The following is a 23780-nucleotide window of genomic DNA, read 5'->3' as shown; positions in this document are numbered from 1 at the left end:
AATCAAAGGATCCATCATTTCTGATGTACTTATGTGACATGCTGGCCTCCTTGCAAGCAGAGGTGCCAACACGCCCTTTTGCTTGGAGGCTGATGTAAGATGCTCATGGGGCCATGTGCTGCTCCTGCTCTTGGCATCACAGTGCTGAGGAGCCTCTGCAAAAGGAGATGGGGTTGTACTTTAGGGTAAACAGAGAAACACCAGTGTGCTTCCTGTCTTCCTCATCCCAGGCTCACTTCCTCTGCAAAGGTTTCTTTGGGAGTGTGTTTCACTTTTAGTGGGCATACAGTAATGTTTTGGAGCTTCATCTTTGTGCAGAGCCCGACATGGGAGCAGAGGAGTGACTTAGCCCATAAGAAGCTTTCTGTAAAATGCTTTCAACAGGCAGCTGTGCTGACATGAGGTTTATATTCCTAGCCAAATTGTTTCTTCTCTTCCTAGAGCCCCTCTTGAAGGTATTCCATTCCCCCATTTATTCTCAGTGGAGTTGTCAAAGCACATACACCCCACACATCTGCATTCTGGCACAGCCCCACAGTTCCCGTCCCCAGGACTGAGGCACATTAAAACAAATGCTGCCTCCATGCTTTGAATTTTTTATGACTTGGCTGTAAGGTGATGTGTCTGTTGTTGAAAACATCACTCCTCTAGGTAGTCAATAAAAGGAGTTTGTCACCAATTGTCATTTTGGGTTTGGTTTTGTTTTTGCTAATGAGGAGCCCTGTGACAAATAAGGTCCTAGCAATGTCAGATACTGCAGTGCTTTTAATTTATCACATGCCCTGCTCTTCTGCAAAGTAAATTTGTTTCTTTAGTCGAAAAAAGGGCAGTAATGCTGCGAGAGGGCTGTCGGTGGAGGCTGGGCTGGATTATGGCTTCTGTTGCTCTGTTGATGGAGAGTCACAGTGACAGTCAAGCAGGAAGGAGCAGGAGGGTTTATTAAGACAACAGAAGCAAGATGATGATGAAGCCCCTGTGCCCACCTGTCCCAGGTGACAGGACACAGCGATGGCTTTTGACAACATTTTAATTCCCCCTCTCTCCACTTGCCTTTCACCCAGGGAATGCCAAGCCTGAAGGGTCCCCTGTCCTCTCCCATGAGCCTGCCAAGGTCAAGCAGGAGGACAACAGGGACGTGACGCGACCAAGCCGACCTGCTGTGAGTCTTCCATTCTGTCCCATGGGAATGCTGCCAGCCAGCTTGGCCACGTTTCCCTTCGGAGCGGTAGCACAGCCGCGGGGACCCCAAAACAGAGCCTAGTACTGTTGCTTCTCCAGCTGAGAGACTGGAAAGCAGCAGTACGGCGAGAGCCCCTGGGAGATTTGAATGCTTAAGAGAGTGCATGAAGTTTTACCAGGAGCCCAAGTCTAGGGGAAAGCACTTAAGCCTGTGTTTTCACGTGAAGCAGATGCTTAAGGGCTTTGCTAGCTTGGGCGCGGCGGTTGCCGATGGCACATTGTTGTGTTCCGTGCTGCATGTCCCCGCGCAGCCGGCGGAGGGATGCTCTGCTCGGGGAGGCTGGAGACCAGCCCCGACAGCCTTCACAGCTTAACCCCACCTGATAGTGGTCTCTGTACACTCCTGTTCTATTATTCTGAGCAAAATCTCATCCGAAGTGTTTCCTCCTGGTTTAATGCTGTTGACATGTGTATCTTTAAACTGCAGAGTCGGCCTAATAACAAAATGAATTTCCACTGCTTCTCTGTTTTAATATGTATTAATGTTTTGTTGATGATGTTTTTTTTCTCTCTACACTCCACAGCGTTGAGCTAACAATTCTAATTTTATTTCTAACCTGCTTGCCCTTCCTCTGGCTTTTTCCCGTCCCGATCTGTTTCCTCTGATGCTGATTATTCTTCCTTTACCCACAGAGCTATAAGAAAGCTATAGATGAGGTTAGTGATATCTTTTCTCAGTGGGTCATGCCTATGCAAGGTTGACTAGTTAGTGCTTAATACCGAGCCGGGTTTTCTTGGTGCTGACGTTGATAAAGGTGGCGATGCAGTCTCGGGTCGGACGGGAGAGCACACAGGTCGCGTTGCGGCACAGGGAGCTGCCTGCGGGGAGGGGAGTGGCACTGCCCGTGTGCTCTAACCAAAACCTGCTGGCCACACCACTTGCATGGAGGCCACAGCGAGAGGCACCTCAGCGTTCATGTGTGGAGCACGCGGTGCTGCCGGTGTTCGGTGTGTTTGAAAGAGGAGTGAGTGCGGAGGTTTCTTGTGCCGATGGAGGTGGTCTGGGCAGTCTGCACCCCCTCACCACATTCTGCTCTCAGCTACAGCCCCCAGCCACCTGCTGATTTCAGTAGGGTCATCAAGTGTTTGTTTGAAATGTGCTTTAAGCCTAATTGGAATGAAGGCGCTTAGAAAATAAAGGAGAACAGGTGTGTTTGAAAGAGGAGTGAGTGCGGAGGTTTCTTGTGCCGATGGAGGTGGTCTGGGCAGTCTGCACCCCCTCACCACATTCTGCTCTCAGCTACAGCCCCCAGCCACCTGCTGATTTCAGTAGGGTCATCAAGTGTTTGTTTGAAATGTGCTTTAAGCCTAATTGGAATGAAGGCGCTTAGAAAATAAAGGAGAACAGAGCACAGAATCATTTGGAAAAGACAAGACCTCTTAGATCATCAAGTCCAACCTATGACCTAACACCACCATGTCAACTAGACTATGGCACTAAGTGCCATGTCGTCTCTCCTGGTGACTCCACCACCTCCCTGGCCAGTTCATTTCAGTGCTTAATCACCTTCTTCTGTGAAGAAATTCTTCCTAATGTCCAACTTCTACAGTGGGTTATTAGTTTTCATGGACCAGCATTCCGGCAAAGCCAGAGTCAGCAGAGCCGTCTTAGATGTTGATGGGCAATGCTGGTCCTCTTCCATCCTCTTAAAAAGACGGGAATTGAACCTTTTTCACATGTGATAATACTTTAAATGTATCTGCATCTGGCAATGGTGAATGTTTAAACATTCGTGGGAAAAGACCATCCCTGATTTAGTGTTTAACTTGCTTCACACATACATCACTGTCACATGCTGCTGATACTGGTAACTGTGGAGCTGTGATGGAAAGCACCAGTATCAGCAGCCTCTCCTGCAGCTTCGTTCCTCTAAAAATAGAAGATACGAAAGAGGGAAGATGTGCTGGTTAGTTAACTTGTTCTCTTGGATAAAATACGAGCAATACATTTTGTTTAATGAGGTGCTTTGTTAAGAAAAAAGCACATAAATCAGTGTCTAAATAGAGGCAGGATGTGTGCTAAATTCAAGTTCAATGAGCAATGTGATTTCAGAAACCAATCTGACTTGATTCCAGCAAATATTAAATCTAAAGGAGGCTTTGTAATTAAAAGTAATTAAAGAGCACTGACACTACTAACTTACGTATTATGTCACCCTCAGTAATAACACTCCAAACACGTGTGGAGCTACAGAGCACTTTCATTCTAGTTGTCAGATTGTTTTTGGTCCAAGAGCAACTCTGTGAAGCAGTTTAATACTACAAAGTGCTCATTACTTACAGAAAATGATAGCATCAAAGAACTAACCATCCCGAGGCAAAGCTTTAACTAGGGAATAGGAGTTATCTGATGATATTGTCTGGGAGTATTATTGCTGTTATAACTTCCAAATTGGTTATTAAAAACTAATTCAGCTGATTTTTAAAATATTTTACTGTCTTCTAGTGATGACCAGAGAAGGCTGATAGGTTGTTAGAAATGGAAGATGCAAAACAGAAGTAATTTTCACAGTCCACTGCTGTGACAGGGAAGGGTTCAGACCCAGTCCTGCACTTCAGAAGTTCAGCTGCAGGTTTGAGAGGCTCTTACACAGTCCTAAAGTCCTTTTTAATGTGAAAGGCTCTAATCCAACTCAAAGGCAAGTGCTCAATAAAGAGCATGTTTGATACTCTAAATGGAAAGCATTGTTAAGCTGCTGAAATTGTCACTCATTCTTATTTAGGAAAAGAAACAATCGTATCACAGAGACTGCTGCAGTGCTAATTAAAATAATTAGTTGTCGTGACTGCAGATTTGACTATATTTTAATCCCAAACATGTTGGCATGGAAAATAAATTCTTGAAATACCACATTCTCTCTTTATTCACTAAAAAAACCCTTTCTTTAAAGGTGCAGAGAGAATTTGGAGAGGGATATAGAATCACAGAATAGTTTGGGTTAGAAGGCACCTTAAAGCTCAGCTCATTCCGCTACCCCTGCCACGGGCAGGGGACACCTGCCACTAGACCAGGTTGCTCCAACCCCATTCAGTCTGGCCTTGAACACCTCAAGGGTTGGGACATCCACAGCTTCTCTGGACAACTGTCTTCCTAATACCTAATCTAAACTTGCCCAGTTTGAAGTCATTGCCTCTTGTCCTGTCACTCCATGCCCTTGTCAAAAGCCCCTCTCCAGCTCTTGTGCCTCCTTCAGATACTGGCAGGTGCTCTAAGGTCTCCCTGGAGCCTTCTATTCTCCAGGCTGAACAACCCATATAAAACCCATCACAGGTACATGCTGTGAAGCAGGAATTGACCATAAAAAAAAACCCAAAACACTAGCTCTTTTTGGTATGCTAATACTTATGGTTCTGATGCAAAGCTCTCTGACATCCATGGGAGTCTGTGCTCTCCATCAGAGGTTGGGCAGGGCAGACCTGGGAGCAGAATGTGCACTGTCCATCGGTGGGAGCCTGCCGGGAGGTGTGGGTCATCAGAAACCAAAGTATACATTGCTTGCAAAATATTCCTACTTCACAATTGAAAAAATGAACTGGGTTTTCATCTCAGCCATAGAGGTTTTTCCATCATTTTCTTCACGTGTCGACAGGATAGGTTTTAAGAGCTCTCTTTGCAACCGTAATTAATATTGCCCTAGTCGCCCTGCTGGAACGGTAAACTGGAAATGCAGTAAATGAGAGTATGGCCGTAAGACAATTGTGGAATTTAGTCTTTTTCAATGAGTTTCTTTCTCCCTAATCCTTTATCTCTGACCGAATGCACTGATGCCTACCTCGGTCACTAATATAGGGAGAAATGGTAAGACTGACAATTGCGATGCTTTGTTCGTCATGTGCATGTCTTGTGCAACAGAGTTCTCTAACCCATTCTAATTCGAGCTCTCATGCTTTTCTGCCCTACTGCTTCCCCCTGCATTGCTATAAAAGCATGTAAGATAACAAAAAGTCTCTTTTCTACACGGTGCCTGCCATGTTCCTTGTTTTGAAATAGCAGTGTCTATTTTATATGACTGTCGGGTCTGAGACCTCATCAAAGTCATGGTAAACTGAAAAATTATGACTAGGCTTTGGGACTGCTCCTACCTTTTTTCTTGTTTTGAGGCTTTCTTTTTCATTTTCTTTTTCCCTTAGCTTGTAGGCTGCCACATTTCACATAAAGTGCTTAATGGGTCCTGCTGAGGGATTTTTTTTTTTATTATTATTATTATTTTTTGATCGTGTGGCTGACTCAGAGCTGTGACTCCAAAGTCTGGCTGAGCTGGGCGCTTCTCCTCGTGCTCCTCACCGCCTCTCGGCAGCCGCCCGACAGCAGAGACTCACCATGGAAGCAGCTCTTGACGTGGGGATTGCACCACTCCATGGGAGATGCTGTCATTGCTTCCTTCCCAAATGCATTTATTACAGAATAAATACAATTCTGGGGGTCTCTTTGAGAAGTTTGAAAGAAGAGAAAACCCTGCAGGAGAAATTCTCCGAGCCAATCTTTGAAGTGATGTTGTTTTCCAGTTTACTATGATGGTGACTGAACTTCACCTTTTCCAACAAATATGATTTTGTCGTGTATATACATATAAGTGTGTGTATATATATGCACATACACGTTCCAAAGAGAAAAAAGAAGAGGTTGGCTATTGATTTTTCAGTGAGCGTAAATCAGTTTTGTTTTGTTTAATAAATGCTACATGCTACAAACATTGTCTTACGTTCGTCTCATGTTTGTAACGACTCTGTAAAGCTATTTCTTGTTGCTCGTGCTGTTAGCATTGGCTTTTGGAGAGATGTATGTGACATTCTCCTTGCTCTGAAGGTAATAGCCATCGCTTCCTTGTTTTCTTGCCCCCATCCCCTTTAGGATCTGACGGCCTTAGCCAAAGAGTTGAGGGAGCTGCGCATCGAAGAAACCAATCGCCCCCTGAAGAAGGTGACGGACTACTCCTCCTCCAGCGAGGAGTCGGAAAGCAGCGAGGAGGAGGAGGAGGATGGGGAGAACGAGACACACGATGGGACTGTGCCTGTCAGTGACATCCCACGGCTTATGTGAGAAGTGCTTTCTTTTTGGGGGGCAAACCATAAAACTGGTGTGTGTCTTGGGCTGGAGGTGAAACCACAGTGTGTCTTGGTCTGGGGGAGCAGTAGCTGTGATATAGAACATGACCAAAGCATGTCAGTGTTTGATGACTGGCACTGGGACCAACGTCATGGTTGCAAGGGATAGTGTACTCAGATGAGTCTTTTTCCTTGTCCAAACTAGAAATACTTAATGAGAAAAACTGAACTATTTCCACTGCACATCGGATGTGAAGCCGATGGACCTGTTCCTGCTTGAGCCAGACAGGTTTTTGGCCAGAGTGGGTGCAACTGATCTCATCCACTCTGTGGGTCCTGATGTGTTAAAGCTCTGCCTGTTCTTGAGCCTGGTCTTACCCCAAATCAAGTCATGCTGAAGTACAGTACTTGGTGTCCTGCCCAGTGCCAGCTGGTAGAGCCAGGATTATAATAATCCTGAATCTTTGTCTTTGCTTTCTGTCCTTGGCTCAGTCACTGTGCTGGTGGGATAAAATGCTGAAATGAAAAGGTCAGCAGACTGTACTGTCGTGTCCCTGTCACAGGTCATGGGACACTTGTGCTTTTGAGCCTCTCTAGATGAGGGTAAAGGGCACCACAGCTTCAGCACGCACAAGGGAGCTGTCATCATGCAGAGAGAGCTCCTGGAGCATCCCTGCCCAGACTTCCTTCCTGGTGCTTTGCAGGGTCATTTCTAGAGGTCTCTGCCAGGCAGTGGGATCTGACTCCTGCCCCTTTGAATTCACAGAGGAGCTGTGGGAAGGCTTCAGGGGTTTATTTCCATTTTAATCAGTTCATTTCCATCTTTCCTGCTAAATGAATTATCAGTCAGTGTAGGCGTACCTGGCTTTAGTGACATGATTTAGCAGTGAACAGGAGGCTGCTGGGTTAATGGTTGAACTCCATGATTTTAGAGGTCTTTTCCAACCTAAACAGTTTGATTTGACTCTCTGATTCATAGTGGTGGGGCATGGAGCACCACACAAGCCCTCCAGGAGGCAAGGAGACCATGTCTCCTTGGGGTCCATGTTATTCAGAGTGCCAAGTTTCTGGGTTGGAGCTTCCTTCTAGCAGAAGAATAAAATCAGAGCTCTTGGAATTTTTTGGAGCAAGTCAGGAGACAGAGGGATGGCTCAGAATCTGCAGCAGTCGGATGGGCAGTCACGCATGCAAGAAGGGGCCTCAAGCTGCTTGCAGAAGAGTTTAGTCAGGAGTGGTTAATCTGTGCTGACATCCTTCTCCAAACACCTTGGGTTTGACACAGCACTTTTCAGTGGATAAAATGTCTCCCTGAATGCCTTGCAGCCAGATGTGTTGGATGACAGGCACAGTGGCGAGATGGATGCCCCTAACCCACTCCCAGCTGAACACCACTTGTCCCGTAATGTCCTGTCGATGAATGTGTCCCAGAAGTGGAAGGTGGAGATGTGGGGTATCTGTAGGCAGGGCTACCCTGCCCTGTGTCTGGGGAAGAAGAAAGCAAATGCTTGGCTTTCCACTCCTATTTCACAAAAGGAACCTTAACTCAAGTTCAGGCTTGATGTAGTTAGGTATTTTTCTATCAAAGTTTTTTTTCCTATGCTCAGTCTTTGTCATTAGAAACTGGGGCCAAGAGAGATCATCTCATTTTCTCCTACACCTTCCAAGTGATCTTTGTATAACCTATTTTTAAACTTCTCAGGCATGTTCCCTTAGTACTTGGCTGGTCTTCATTCCAGCTGTGCCCAGGTCTCTCCTGCTGTAGGATAATCTCATCCATTGCTTGGTGTCCCAGTGGATAGGAGGAATAATTTACTACATCCATCTCTGCAGATACCTTTTCTCCATCTAAAGACTATGATGGCTCCCTTCAGCTCCCTCTCCTCTGAGCTGTGCAAACCAGCTCTTGCCCATGTCCAGGGATTCCTTGCAGGGTGACATGGGAACTGTGTGCTGATGAAATCTGGGGCCTCAGGGCTACCACAGCCATTCATTCACTTGCTGTACAGACTCAAAATTAGCATAACCTCCTCTGTCTCTTTCTTATGTTAAACCTGGAACAACTCTGCTACTTTCTCATCCTTTTGCAGTGGTATAAAGCTAATGGCAGGGAGTTCTGAGCTCCTTATGTGAAAGGTGTTGCAGAAGTATGGCACACTTGTTTGGAGTGCTGTGGTAATGCCTGTCCAGTCATAGGTTTGACACAATGCAGATGAGGATCCATCATCGAGCCAGTCCCACCTCCCTAGGGCTCACATCTCACCTTGAACCAGTAACCCCTTGATTAGTGCAGGCTTGTTTTGGCTTTTCACACTACCTGGCTCCCTCTTGAGCCTCTGGGCATTGACAGGTAGCTGTGCACAGAGGTGACCTGTGAAGAGTGAATTGCATCACACTGATAGAAACAACCAGTCTGTGTGGCTTTCAGAGTAACAGGTCTCATCAGCAGCATCTTCATCAGCACATCTGCATTTTCCACCACACAGGCAGGACTGGGTAATCCAGGGACACTTCCTCACTTGAATTTGGGTTTGTTTGAGTTATATTTAAGCAGCTGAGCTGCCAAGAATGTAATAGTGAAGTAACAGGGGCTGCTTAGCACCTGCAGCATCCACTCTCAGGCAGTCCTGAGTGTGTATGAGAATAAATTCCAACCTCCCTCTTGAGAGGAGCATGGAAATAGTCAGGCTGAAACCAAGGGTTAGGGCTATATTTTCACCTGGAAAACTGCAGGGAGCTACAGGACACAACTTGTCCTCCTGCCCACACATCCAAACCCCATCTGCTCCCTTGTATTTGCAGTCAGATGCTCTGATGCACTGTTCCCTTTTCCGGGGTTTAAATGAGGAATAAAGGGAGTGAATTATATTTTTTTCAAGTTTATAAAGGAGAAAAAATTATATAAGGTAGAGCAGGACTGCCACTCTTCATTACCTGCTCATCAGTGCTCCTCTCAGGACCTTGGCATGAGAAAGGTCCTTCTCTTTGGTCTCTGTGCTGTACCTGTAGTTTATCAACCTGCCCCAGGTCCTGTATTTCTGACAATGTCCATAATTTCCCTGTACATGTAAGTGGATATATTTTCTAGCTTTTCTTCCTATGAGACACAGAGCCATACCCTTATTGAAATTATACTGTATTTAGAGGATTTCTCATCTAGTTTAGCAAAGGAAATACTCATTGTTAATGCTTTTCCATTCTGTCCTTAGACCTACAGGAATTCCTGGAAGCAATGAGCCGTACAACCTGGGAATGGTGACAACCCACGGGATAGAGACTTCCCACGCAGATACGTTTAGCAATATTTCAAGGGAAGGGACTTTAATGGTGAGGGAGGTAAGTTATAAAACAAATACTTCCATGGAGCATCTTCAGGAGGTTTTGCCCATGTAAGCACAAAAACTAACAGTGCTGTGTGTCCGGAACACAAAATGATGGAGTAAATTGTGCTCGTTAGCGCTCTCGTTAATGCAATTTACACTCGGAGCAAATGTGACAAGTGCAAATGTTTCTAAGAACTACAAACAGCGGTGAATAGCAGTGCCAGGGCACGGCAGGGGAGGAGGCTCCTGCAGACAGCTCTGCTGTAACCCCACAATTGCTCCGGGCAACAGAACTTATCTTCATTTTACAGCATTTAGGTAGTACACTTGGAACCTGGTGGAAAGATTCCCCTCTCTTCCCAGCCTTTGCCACTGTCTTACTGTTAGAGCCATGCAGTGCTTGTAGAGCATTTGGAGGCTTTTAGCAGGGGCTGGTCCTGCTCAGCTTGCTGGCTGCAGGGGGCACTGGGCATCCTGCATGGATGCGAGACTGTGTCCCTGGCTCCAGCACGGCGCTGGGAGCAATCCCGATGGATGGTACTGCTGGAGTGATACAGAGGAGGCACCTTTGGTTGGCTGTGGAAGATCTCCCCCAGTGTTTCTCGGTTTCCCAGTTGCTGGAAAATTCTGGCAATGCTGCTGGGAACACAGACAGGTGGCAGATCTGGTGAGAGGACAGGATGCCCTGGTAGTGAAACAGAGGAGTGTCTCTCCTAGCAGCATCTAAAGGAGGTGGATGGGAGAGGAGAAGGAGGGAGGGGAGCTTGGAGTCAGCAGTCATAAAAGAGGGATGTTCAGATCAAATGCAAACTAGACTTGAAAAGCATTTTAGTTCTTAATTCCATTTATATAAAATATCCACATCTGAATGGGAAAGATGAATGCAACTTTGGAAGAAAGGAAGGAGTTAGCCAAAGAAATCACAGCATGTTTCCTGCCTTTTTCCATGAGTTTTGGAGGTGAACAGCAATGCACAGCCCTTGCTGGGGTGGAACTGTTCAGAGCAGGGATCCCCATGGCTCTGCTCATCCTTCTATCAGGGGGGGTGATGTGGTTGAGTGAGAGAACAAGTCCCTCTGTAACAGGCATCTGGTTCTGAAATGAGCTTGTGTTCAGCATCACAATGGTAAAACGCTTGCCATGCCAGCAAAGTTGTGTGAGAAAACCAGGGATGCAGGAGGGTTTAAAAGCCATGGGCAAGACAAGCAGCTGGAAAACCCCTTTGGGAAGAGGGAGCATGATAAGAAACCCAAACTGTAGCTTTGTGCTGGGTGTTTACTGTTTTCTTCCCACCACCACCGTAGCCATCACAGGATGGTCTCACTGAGGTCAGAAGGCTTTGGGCAAAGGGCTTTTTGGTGAGATGGCCAGGTGTGGTTGAAGGAGATGGTAACAAGCAATCAAAAGATAAATGTTGTCGGGACTAGTCAGGGGCTTGCTAAGCCTGTTCAGAGGGAGTTTTCCACTAATCCCAGTGAGTGGGCAAACCTTTGTAACAATCTCACTGATATGCTCCAGGTAGGTGAGATTCATCCAAATGGCAAAATAAGTAAGGAAGGCAGAAACTTTCCTAGCACCTCATTGCACAGGGAGGGGATGGAGTGGACGGGAAGCCCCAGGAACGTTGTGTGCAGAGCGAGCTGCCGGTAGTCCTACCGATGTTCCGCCGGTGCTGCCGCTGTTCACTGCTGGTTTGGGTCACAGAAACATGCAGTAGGGCTATGTTGGCATTTGCAGTCAGGCTACTTGCTGCTGTAGCTGTGCAAAGCTGTTCAGGCTAGTGCTGATCAGGGGGTGAGATTCTGCTGTCACCAGTGGCTGGGTGGAGAGCTGGCCATGGGCTTTGCCCCATGGTGCAGAATCTGCCCTACGTTCCTTGTCTCCAAACGACAGTGATCAGGCTTCTCTCGCTGTAATGTCTCTAATTACTCTGTATTGACTTTGTGATTAATCCTGTCTTCATTTCTCCTGGGGTTGGGGGTTGGTTTGCTGCTTGCCAGATTGCATGGGGACGGAACAGAAAGGGTCCCTCTCCTGTGCTTGCTCTGGGAACCAGGGGACCACCAACGATTTAGTTTTGTTTGTTTTTTTCTCTTCTTTTTCTCTTCCCTCCCCTTCTCTTTCTTCCTCATGCCTTGTGTCTCTGCAGACCTCTGGTGAAAAAAAGCGTTCTGGCCACACAGCCAGCAATGGCTTTGCAGGTCACATCAATCTCCCTGACCTGGTGCAGCAAAGCCACTCGCCGGCGGGCACGCCGACCGAGGCCCTGGGGCGAGTCTCCACGCATGCGCAGGACATGGACTCGGTGCCTGAAGTAGGTTGTGGGGGGCTCCTCTTTCTCCTTTGCATCACATTAAACCAGTATTGACATCTCTGCCCCATGAAGGGGCTTTTCTGCTTTCCTCCCTGGATTTCTTGGCTCTTCCCTCTCTCTGTTTTCTGGTCAACATAGGTCAGTGTAGTCGGAAATATAATGGAATTGGATGGGTTATTTGTCTATGAGTCTGTGGCTGGTGGTAGAAATGTATATTAGGTCTTCTCTCAAGCCCACCAGCTGGAGTTCTGTGGTTTTGGCTTGAAAGCTGCCAACTGATGCGAAAGCCCCGGGTTTTTTTCCTTACTCTTGGATATAAAAGGAAACGATGAGAGCCAGTGATGCCATTAACTGCAACTAGGCCCAGCTTCCACCTGTGCAATCTCTGATAATTAACATGACTCAAAATGTTAGCAAAAACCAAAGCCAACAAAATTCTGGATAGTTGTTCAGACTAGAAGAAATCTGCACACCTTTAAAATCATGTGATTTCTGTCATGGCAAAATATTTCTTCCCTGGTAGGTGTTTCACAGGAGCACAATTGAACATTAATGTTGTATGAGGTGTAAAAAGTCTTATAAAGTACAAGACATGATAAGTAAAGCAAGGGAATTGCTGTGTCCTGCTTACCATCCCCAGCTGTGGGAACCAGGCACAGTTCTCTGTTCCCATAAGAAATCAATCCATTTGGTGCTATATAAATTACTGTATTTAATTTTCCCATTTCATTTTGTTGGTTATGCATCAAAAGTTCTGCCATCTTATGCTCTTTCATAGAAATTATGTGCTCATTTTATGGTGCACTTTTACTAGCAACATAAAATGTTGCTTGGAATTGGGCATTGATAAAATGTAAGAACAGATGGTGTGTGACTTGACCTCGAGGTTTTATCCATTTCCTCACTGGCTTTAAAAGCAGCGATGGGAAATTCAATCCTGAAAGTAACACCTTCCATGGTCATCCTGGGACTGCTGAAAAGCAGGCTGGGACTGGGTTTAAATGTATTCATTTATAGAATATCAACCAAAATGATCTTTTCCATTTCTAAGGCTGCATTTTTAGGGTTGACTGAGCTGGGTGTGGGTGTGAGTGGAAACTTGGGGATTGGTTCATGGCTGTCCAGGTGACTCATGGTGCTGTTAGCAAAAAGAAGGGAACAAGCACAACCTCAGCCTGCAGCTTGATGCTCTCTGTAAGCCACCACGGAGTTTTATAGGCCACTGAACAGGACCTGGAGGAAGATGAAGTCTTAATATTTAAATAATAAGCTTGGAAGTTATTAAAATGCCAGCTTCTGAGGAGGCTGAATCTGAGCAAGTGAAAGTGCTCCGTGCATTGGGATGAGGGGGTTCTTCATAACTCATTTGCTGGAAAGCGTCTAGCCCTCAGCTGGGAAGCATCCCTGTAAATACTGAATTTTTCTCCTTATATTGTTTAGTGTTTTTTGGAAAAGACATCTGGCACAGGTTAAAAACTGTGTATTCCCTGGATGGGAGAGAAGCACAAAGTAGCAGTATCTGTGCCCACAGCATTCCCTGCCACAGGCTGTTAACTCCTTCCATGGCTCTCAGTTACCTTGTGCTGTTTGGAAATTCATCCCGTTTCTATGGAAACAGCCAAGGCTGTCAGGGGAATAGCACTGGGAGAGAAGCAGGATGCTCAGCATCGTTTTGGCATAGATGCTGGCTCACCCATGGATGCCAGCCCCAAAATGCTTGGAAAAGTCAGGAGCCGTGAGGGTTCTCCTACACCTGGTGGGGTTTTGCCCCTAAGTCTTTTTATGGCCTGCCTGAGGACAGGTGCAGGCCCAGCCCAGTTTGGGGAGGGGTGTGCCAGGGCAGTGATGTACCCCATGGCACAGACTTGTCCCCATGGCAGCCATCAGCACAGGGGTGCAGTGGTGGGCAAGGGGAGCAGCCTGGGTTCTGGTGACTGGGTAACATGAAAGCTGAGGAAGGTTAATTTCAGGGAAGGACAATGTCCCGAGGAATTAAAACGTGAGCAGTAGTGCTGCTACAGAGTGACTTGGGGTTTGCTGCTCTTAAAGCTTCAAATAGAGCTCATCCATAAAGCATGTCCTGGGTGAAGGCTGGAGCAGGAAGGATAAGCTGCTCAACAAGGAGGGGAAATCACATCACTTTGACTCCCAAGGCAAGGATTTCTTCCTTTTGCTTGGAAGGTCTTGGCCTTGTTTTCTGCCTTAACAAAGCAATGGCTTTAAAAAGAAAGCAATGTGATGCTGCAGTTTGTTCATCCCCAGATTGCCTTGGCAAAGTATTGGCTCTGACATTCCCTGCATTACCTTCAGGATAAGTTTTGTTAGCTTAGAAATGACCCTTTCTGCAGTCCCACCTGAAATGCTGGGGACCATTTAAAACCATGTCAAGTGCTCCGTGCCAGGGCCCCCCAAGGTACCACCAACCTTGGCTGCACAGTGGGAGGGTGGGAAAAGCAACTCCTCACCTGCCTGACATTCCAGAGCAGGTTTTAAGGCAGGTGTGTTGATGCAGACAAATTAACAGTTGGACTTGATGATCTTAAAGGTCTGTTCCAAGCTAAATGATTCTGTGGTTCTCAATTGTTTTTTACCTGCATTGGCTTTGGCCTCTGGCCCTGAGCCTTTCTCACTAACTGGTCTCATGGCTCTGCTGTGCTTTTGCTTACAAAGAGAGAGCAGGGCCAGGCCCTGCGCCTCTCAATTTCTGTAGCTCACAGACACTCAGAAATCCAATTAAATGTTTTCTCTGAGCAGTTGTGGGGAGGCGCAGCAGATGTCCATAGAGGGCTCAAAAAGGTCATCACAGGGACAGGCACAGTGTTTGCTAATTAGAAAGTCGTACATGTACACACATGCACGAAGTTACTGTTAGTTCTGTGCTCTGAGCTCTCTCTTTGCTATTTATTTTCCAGTATGGTATGGGAAGTAGCACCAAAGCCTCTTTCACCCCCTTTGTGGACACCAGAGTGTATCAGACCTCACCTACTGATGAAGATGAAGATGAGGACGAAGAGTCATCTGCTACTGGTAGGAGACAATGTAGCCAGTTTGAGAGCAGAGGGCCTTGTGGAAACCAGGTCATGGAGCCTGAGCAACCCCCCTGAACCTCTTGCACATTTCACTCACACTTGTCCAAACACTGCTTGTGTCTGCATCCTTGTGCTCTCCAGTTGCCATCCAACTTCTTTTCCTCCACCAGCAAGGTCTGGGAGAAAACAGGGAGCAGCAGAAATCCACCCTCCCATCTGCCTGGGCAAACTTCTATCTTGTAACATAGTGATGACTCCCCCATCAAGATATAAACCAAGTATTTACTTTCTGTCCCAAAAAAAAAGATGATCAAACAGTTAACCCATCACACCTCCCTGTCTTCTTGTGTTTCCTTGCAAGCCCTGTTCACCAGCGAGCTGCTCAGGCAGGAGCAGGCCAAGCTGAATGAAGCCAGGAAGATCTCAGTGGTGAACGTCAACCCCACCAACATCCGTCCCCACAGTGACACCCCAGAGATCCGGAAATATAAGAAGCGCTTCAACTCGGAGATACTCTGTGCTGCTTTGTGGGGTAAGCCCTGAGCATGCTGTGTCCTTGGCAGAGCTCCCCAGAGCCTGTGGTGGTGGTGATGAAATGGGGATGTGTCATCGCAGAACCAAGCCCCTGCATCTGGTTGGCCCCTTCTCCATCCAGGCAAGGGTAACGTCCCTGAGTCCCTGTGCTGTGGGAGTGACCCCTCCTGTTCATGGGAAGATCTCAGCCTTAGCTGAGTTCATCACACTCATGGTGGCAGCAAAGGCAAACTTGGGATGTTGTCCTTGGGAGCAGCTATGGCTCCTGGTGCCCATTGTCCTCTCCTCTCCAGGTGTGAATCTGCTGGTGGGCACGGAAAATGGCCTGATGCTGCTGGATCGAAGTGGGCAAGGGAAGGTCTACAACCTCATCAACAGACGGCGATTCCAACAGATGGACGTACTCGAGGGCCTCAATGTCCTCGTGACAATATCAGGTGCTCCTCTCATGCTCTCACCCCATCATTCACCTTCCTGCACATAAGCCCAGAGTGGTTCCAGCTCAGACAAAACCTACTCACTGGTGTCGGAGAGAAGCTCCCAGGGGAGCTGGAGGTGGTTTATTCCAGAGTCAAATGAGTTAAATGTGGAATTGCCTCCAAAAGCAGTTTAGTCCCTTCATCTGCTGGCTCCACTTCATCTGCAGCACTCCATTGTCCTTTAGCAGGGAAGGAGAAGAGCAGGATACAGGCAGGTGGCCCTGCAAGGCTTGAGGGGGCAGAGAGCTCTGCTTTTGGGTCTGTTTGGCTCTGGCTGAAGGAGCCGTGATCCATGGCTTTAGGACTCTGGCTCAGACCATGACTGTGCTCGGGGTGCCCCAAGCATCGTGATGGCCATGAGCTTGTCACTGTCCCCAGTGTTCAGACAGGAGTTCTGGAGCTCTCATATCAGGCTCATGGGGTGATTTCTGGCAAAAAAGCAAAAGCTCTTTAGGCCAGTCTTCTGGGAGAGCCCACAGCATCCTCCCTGCAGAGCAGCCCTGTGGAGCACATGGGTAGCAGAGCCTTCTCCTGTTAGTATCTGTCCCACAAAGCTCATGGAGAGCAGCAAGATAAGTGCTTATTAGGAAAATTGTTTGATATCACCCTTCTGTTTACTTTCATTGTTAACACACCCTGGACTCCTCTGCATTCACCTGCAAATTCCTGCTCCCTCCATTCAGAGTTCCAAACCCACAGCTGCATCATTTACCTTGTCTGGAGCTCCCCTGTGGTTTTGGGGGTACAGCTGTAGGACTAAGGAGTTTAGTACAGCTGGAAGATGAATGGGGGGAGCACCAAACCACAGAATGATGCTGAGAATGAGTCCTAGGGACTTGTGGAAACCTGTGAGCAGACAGAGCCCTTGGTTTACAATTTGGGTCCCGTCCCACTGGGCTCGGTGTGAGTTGTGTCCTGTTACTGTAGCAGAGGCTCTGCAGCCACAGTAGGTTTGTAGCTGGTCACAGCCATCCAAGAGCAGGCAGGTGTGCAGAAATTTGGCAGCTCCTCCGCATTGCAGAGCCATGACCAGGCTGGTTGGCAAACAGTGGTGCCTGTTACAGGCTGAGGAGTTCATGTCTCAGCTCCAGAGTGGAATGAATGTTGTATGAAGGAGAAATAAGGAAAGAAACCAGGTAGTTGAGTGGTTGGATCAGCCTTGAGCTGTAAGAGAGCTGGGGTCACCACCCTGCTGTGCCCCACTGTCTCTCAAAAGGAACATTTCCAACCTGCAGGAAGCAAAATCCCAGCTTCTCCAGTGTCTGCCTGCAGTCTGGGAGACAGATCTGGGCTTTTCCTTCCATATGTTTTTTCCCAAGAAAAAAACCCAACACAACAACTAAATTACTATTTTCAACTTTACCGTGAAATGAACTTGAATTTTATCATCTTGTGAGTGAAAATAAGCACTGAAAGCTCAAGATTTCCCATGTACACATGATCTGCTCTGACAGGGGAATTTCCTTTGCCAACAGGAAAGAAGAACAAGCTGCGAGTGTACTATCTGTCCTGGCTGAGGAACAGGATTTTACACAATGACCCTGAGGTGGAGAAGAAGCAGGGCTGGATCACGGTTGGGGACCTGGAAGGATGCATCCACTACAAAGTTGGTGAGTGCCCTCCCTGGAAATAAATGTCTGAAGATATGTATTTTTGTTCTCTAGTCTGAAGTCTGACCTGACAATTTTATCTTAAAAGTGTGGGCAGACCATAACCACAAACACATTTTGAATTCATCTCTATGTGTTAGGTGGACCCTTTACGAAATGAGAACCAACAGAGAGATGGCCTGAGGAGATGATCTTGGAGACGAGTTGTTCAGTATTGTTGGAAAGAAAGTGATTGGTTTTAAAATTGATTTTATTTCTATTTTAGTGAAATATGAAAGAATCAAGTTCTTGGTGATTGCCTTAAAGAACGCTGTAGAGATCTACGCTTGGGCTCCTAAACCATATCACAAGTTTATGGCATTTAAGGTATGTTTGGTTTTTAACCAAAACACACTCTGTAATTGTAAATACATTAGATTTCTGTACTCTGCAGAGCAGAAAAGCTTCTTGCTTATGTAGCTGAGCATCTCGGGATGCCTGGCAGGCATGGGAGATGGGATCCATGCTGGCTGAAGGGATTGGATATGTTCTGCTTGTAGCCAGCAATGAAGTGTTAATATTAACTTATGCTGGCAGGCTTCTCTTGGGGAGTTGGCAGAAAGCTGATCAAATGCATATGAGTAAAATTGAGCTGGGGATTTTGGTGGGTGTTTTTGGGGTTTTTTTGTGGGTTTGGTTTTTTTTAACCTCTGACTAATTTTTCACCACAGTATGAAAATAGGTTGGCATGTTTTTCCATTTTCATTTTGCAAGGTCCTCTCCCCTTCTGCAATGTGGATTCTATTTCAAAACAGAAAGTTTGGGAGAATGACCCACTCCCTCTCTCTCTTTTTCTCTCCCTTTTCACCTGCTTCAGTTTCCTCAGTGAGACCTTTGTTCTCTATAACCTGCCAGTGGGTATTTTGTACTTAGTCCTTTAGAACACTTTTCATCCTAAGCTCTGTGCAGAGAGAAGTCACAAGGGGCAATGCCTTGTGGAGATGTTCATGCTGAGTAATCTCATTTTGAATCCTTCCAGCACAAATGGGCTTATTCAGTATTAGGTCACATTTGTTTTTTCTGAACAAAAGCCAGAATAAATGGGCTCAGTGACATGGAGAGCTCAGCAGCATCAAAATGGCCTGGGATCCAACCTCGGTAGGCTCTGAGGATGCTGGTTGGTGCTCCTGGTGCTGCCTCTCCAGGCTGGGGGGCTGAACATCTTTGCCTTGCCTTGTAGGCCAGGGATCTGTTGGGAAAGAGGGAAATTTCACTGCAAGGAGTCAGAGTTGTCCTTGGACAGAGAGCCATGAGCCCTTTTCTCTCCCTGAGGGTGTTTCATCCTCTTGCTGAGCAGCTGAGCCAGGGAGAGATACTCTGCCTTGGATCAGTCTATGACTGGAAGCTGGTCCCAACCTGCATCCAGCAGGTTAGATTGAGCAGAGAAAAGTAGGTCTTTGCTAACCTGATTCATTTTAGCTGCCCAAACCAGAACAGTGATCTCCTGAGAGGGGAAGTGGGTGGTCATGGATCTCTGCTGACTGAACACACACTCATGTAAAATTGAGCTGTCACCTTCCTTTAAAGACCAAATCCTTGTGCTGGCCTCGGGCTCCTGGGGGAAGGAGCTGTGCTTGGCAAGGGTGAGCACTTATCAGCTGGGATGGCTGTAGTGAGTGGGTAATACCCTCTGAGGCATCTGACGTAGGAACAGAGAGGCAGGAATATAAATAACCACATATTTAGTAGGAAACACAGTCAAACAGATATGACTTCAAATCCGTATCAGGCTGCTGTGATGGGGATTTGTTGATTTTCTGTGATACTCATGGAAGGGATTCTAAAAGTCTTTTGCAGATCTCCAGCACAAGCCGTTGCTTGTGGATCTCACTGTAGAAGAGGGTCAGAGGCTCAAGGTTATCTTTGGATCACACACTGGTTTCCATGTGATTGATGTAGATTCTGGGAACTCCTACGATATCTATATACCATCTCACGTGAGTACACAGGGCAGTGCTGCTGCATGAGTAACATGGGGCACCAGCAAGCTTTGGACAGGCTCTTGGGGGCTCAGAAATGCTGACCAGGGACAGGTATGACATTCTGCAGTGCTGTCCTCATTGATACTCACTGAAAGAGGACTCAGAGTTATCACGTGCTTCATGTTCATTATTTGCACAGGGTATTTCTGTCCTCATGCTGGAGCAGTTGAGTTTAAGGTTCCCATGTCCCACAGAGAAAATCTGTCTGTACATTGCATGGACCGATAGTAGAGCTCTCTATAGAATTTTCTTGTTTACTCATTTAAGCTCCATCCATGCTGTTGGCCCAGAATAAACCAGTCTAGGAGAAACTGTGTAACTAAACAAATCCAGGAACTGCTGAATTTGTTCTGAGCAGCAGAGTCTCCTCTATGAGAGCTGGCAAAAGTGTAGGGAGAAACACCAGGACAGTTCAGGATGGTTTTGTGTTGTCTTAGCTTTGGAAAGGCAGACATGGGTGGAAAGTCACTGTACCTGCCCTTGGAGCTAGAGATTGATAAAAAATGGGAGTATTTCCTCCCTAGGACTGCCTGTAAAATTCTGGGGGTATTTACCTCGATTTGAACAGTGATGGATTCATCAACTCAGTCACTTATTTGTGTTCCAGCCAAGTGTCAGCCATCAGTCTCGGGGGCGTATATGTTGTGATCTGCCATGTCAGACAGCTTTGATGGTAGGGTAAACATAACAGTTTATTCCCCTTCAAGCTTATCTCTGAAAGCCAGGGCCTGTTTGGTGAATGGAGGGAGGGCTTTGTTCTCAGCTTCGGTTGGGCTTTTTTTCCCAAGACACTGCTCCCTTCACCCCATCCCCCTTTCTCCATTCAATGTAATTCTGACTTTCAGGTTTGTTTTTTTTTACCTGCAGATTCAGGGCAATATTACTCCTCACGCCATTGTCATCCTGCCTAAGACAGACGGGATGGAGATGCTCGTGTGCTATGAGGATGAAGGTGTATATGTGAACACCTACGGAAGGATAACTAAAGATGTGGTGCTCCAGTGGGGAGAGATGCCTACTTCCGTGGGTAGGTCAACCCTTCCTCTTCACCTGCTTAAAATACAACTGACAAGTAAGATGAGGAGTCAGGAATGCTGAGATGGAGTCATTTGAGCTTTTGTTATCAAGGGAGATTTCCCTCAGCCAGCTAGGAGATGCAATAGCTAAATTTCTACAGTTCTGAGAGTGACTTCTTGAAATGTTTGAGCTTTGGCTTATCTTGAGTAAGAGATTAGTATAAGATAATACAAGCTGTTGCACTGGTGGGATACTGTGCTGAGTGGAAGATTGGCTGAGTACAGAGCTGGGAGCACTTGGCTTGCTGTTCTGGCTCTGCTGTTTCTCAGCTCCACAGCCCATGGAGGCAAACCACTGCCCAGCTCCTCACTCCCCAAAATCAGAAGAAGTGATTCTTCTTCTGTTTAAATTTCTCAGCAATTTCTGGATGAAAAGTTCTCTGTAAAGGCTGCTGTCCCTGCAGGCACATGCCTGGCCATCAGAGCACTACCATTGATCTGCATAGGCTTTGAATAACAGCTGATGAGAGCTTTTCTGCCTGTTGCATAATATTTTAACTGAACACACATTGTAACACCTGCCAAACGCTTCCTTTTGCAGCCTACATTCATTCCAATCAAATAATGGGCTGGGGAGAGAAAGCTATTGAAATCCGGTCAGTGGAGACAGGACATTTGGATGGAGTATTTATGCACAAGCGAGCTCAAAGGTTAAAGTTTCTATGTGAAAGAAATGATAAGGTAAGTCCACTTCAAAGCTTGTATCTGTGCTTTAAACTGCAAGGTGCTTTTAGACTTTAGGTCTGGTTTATCTTGAGGTTAATAATTAAGCTGAAGGTCCCTTTTAACAAGCAGTGACCATAAACCCACTGCCAGTTAACACTCTCCAGTGGATGGAGACCTCAGCCTGCAGGATCTCTTCCACCTCTAGCTGAGATCTGCATTGACTTGGCTTGACTTTCCCCCAGTTCTTTCATCTGAACATTAATTTGGGGCTGCCAAATAAATTGTAATGGTAGAATAGCAGTGAGGGTGTGTAAGTGACCCTGATTTAGAGCTCTGGTGCGGAAACATTTTGATGCATCTTTAGATGCATCTTCATGTATCTTAAACTGTTTTCTCTGTGGACCCTCATCTTTTTTTGTGGACAGCACTGATAAATACTGCTCTGGAGGGTCACCAGAGTCTCATGGCTGTCATGTAGATGACCCCTGCCATGGGGGTTGCAAGGGAGGGAGGGAATGAGAAGAAATTGGTGAAGGAAAAGGCGTATTTGCAAGGAAGAGATGGTAGAATGCTGAGGTCTGTTTCTGCTGGTGGTGTTTCCTCATCTCAGGTTTCACAGAGATAAATCAGGACCATGCAGCAGGGAGTTCTTTCATAATGAGCATGATCATGAAACCAATGAGGAAACCTATTACTCTGTCCCCAGAGCAGGGTTTGATAATGTGCAATAAATAAGGTTTGAGGCCATGATCAGTTTACTGAACAGCTGCTCATTAGTTGAGCACTGCCCTACTGTGGCATGGGGTTAGGCTGGAGCTGTGCAGAGATAACTTAGCCTAATTTTGCAGTTTAATGTGTCATGGGAAGCTGCCCAAGAAGATGAATTTAATTTTAATTTAATTTATTTCTAAGAAAACTGTAAAAAACTTACCTCAATCTTTCTAAAATGCCGAACCAACTCATCACTGATGGGTTTGAAATACTAAAACCAGATGTTTCCCTTTCTGGAGAACTGGTTAATGCTGAAAGTCATGTAAGACTGAGTAATTTTTTGTTTTAAAAGGGACAGAGGCTTCAGATCATCCCTTAACTGAAGTGTCTGCAAATTATTACTTACTTATTTTTTAAGATTTCCCTTGAGGTCAAATGCTGGTGGATCCAGAAGCACCAAAATCCATGTGCTTCATACAGAGTCCTGGTACATTTATGTACTTTGAGCATATTGAAGGGAAGTCACTTCTCTGAGCTTTACTTTCAGGAACAGCTGAAATACCAGGATGAATTTTCCCAAAGAAAACCATTTCAAACTGAGGCAGATGTTGGCCCTAATACTGAACATTTAGCAAGATCCAAACCATTAACAGCAGTTTTATTAATACTTCATAATAAATGATGCCTTGGCAATAAAATGTGACAAACTCAGTCTTTTTAAGACCTTCCAAACTTTGCTCTTTTTAGTAGTCAGGGAGAGAGAGGTTTAATCACTGTGCGTACTAAGAAGTGGCTCAATTTGATCCCAGTCTAGCACGAGTTATCTCCAATGCCTGAGCTCCACAGAAGGAGAACCAGGTGTGCTGAAAATTTCGGCTGTCAGATGGTGCAAAGTTGCAGGGAGGAGGTTTAGGCAGAGCAAACCATGGGTGTGGGGCAGCTCCTGCTTTCCTTGCTCACCCAGTCAGTTAACAGACTGTTAATATTAAAATAAAAAAATAAAAATCACTAATACGGATTTTTCCCCTTCCAAACAGGTATTTTTTGCATCGGTGAGATCCGGAGGAAGCAGCCAAGTGTTTTTCATGACCCTCAACAGAAACTCGATGATGAACTGGTAACAGAGGAGCACTTGGCACTCCCCGCCATGGCATTATTTCTAATTTAAAGGACATTAAACACGTGGACTAACACTGTAGAGGCAGGTGTGGAGGGCGCCGAGGAGCTCTGCTCCCCACGCTGCCCCGGGGCGGGGACTGCGGCCAGGGATGGACTTTCACGCTTGGACCCCCCGAGGTCTCCTGATTACGCTGTGTTATAGTGGGTTATGAGTTTTCCTTTGTTTTATTTTATTTTATTTTATAATTTTCCTTTTTTTTTCTTTGTCCCCTACTTTGTAAGAACGGGGAAAGAAACAGTGTCAAAAAGTCTGTTTTTAATTCTGTCTGCCTGCTAGCATCAAATATATAGTATGTTGTAAAGTTACCAATTAAATCTGGTGAGAGACAGCACAATAAATGTACCTTTTATCTTTGTGATGAAGGCCATAACCATATAGCTGGGTAATTTTAGAAATCTTTTGCCTTCACCAACATTTACATGTTGCTTTTGGCAGCAACGGCTTAACGGATTTTTAAAGAAGAGAAAAAATAATAGGTTTTTTTCCCCTCTTTTGGGAAATGGATTTTAAATGGCTAAACTACTAGCCTTAGACTAATAAAAATCAGCTACCATT

At 46.1% G+C, this 23780-nt stretch overlaps 1 protein-coding gene across 1 annotated transcript in view; it reads left to right on the top strand.

Annotated features, from left to right (window-relative positions):
* The window catches only part of TNIK (TRAF2 and NCK interacting kinase), a gene marked incomplete at its 5' end in the record, with an annotated part of 128025 nt that extends 104245 nt beyond the window's left edge, over window positions 1-23780 (top strand). Inside the window, 14 exons of the mRNA XM_009079261.1 lie at window positions 1062-1159; window positions 1873-1896; window positions 6092-6276; window positions 9492-9618; window positions 11755-11919; window positions 14832-14946; window positions 15310-15480; window positions 15776-15919; window positions 17437-17571; window positions 17837-17937; window positions 19398-19547; window positions 20460-20619; window positions 21210-21349; window positions 23083-23780. Coding sequence (XP_009077509.1) covers window positions 1062-1159; window positions 1873-1896; window positions 6092-6276; window positions 9492-9618; window positions 11755-11919; window positions 14832-14946; window positions 15310-15480; window positions 15776-15919; window positions 17437-17571; window positions 17837-17937; window positions 19398-19547; window positions 20460-20619; window positions 21210-21349; window positions 23083-23166 — 1799 coding nt within the window. The remainder of the gene's footprint in view (window positions 1-1061; window positions 1160-1872; window positions 1897-6091; window positions 6277-9491; window positions 9619-11754; window positions 11920-14831; window positions 14947-15309; window positions 15481-15775; window positions 15920-17436; window positions 17572-17836; window positions 17938-19397; window positions 19548-20459; window positions 20620-21209; window positions 21350-23082) is intronic.

This window comes from Acanthisitta chloris, unplaced genomic scaffold (assembly GCF_000695815.1).
Source record: "Acanthisitta chloris isolate BGI_N310 unplaced genomic scaffold, ASM69581v1 scaffold7737, whole genome shotgun sequence".
NCBI lineage: Eukaryota > Metazoa > Chordata > Aves > Passeriformes > Acanthisittidae > Acanthisitta > Acanthisitta chloris.
This window is presented reverse-complemented; position numbering and strand designations above follow the sequence as displayed.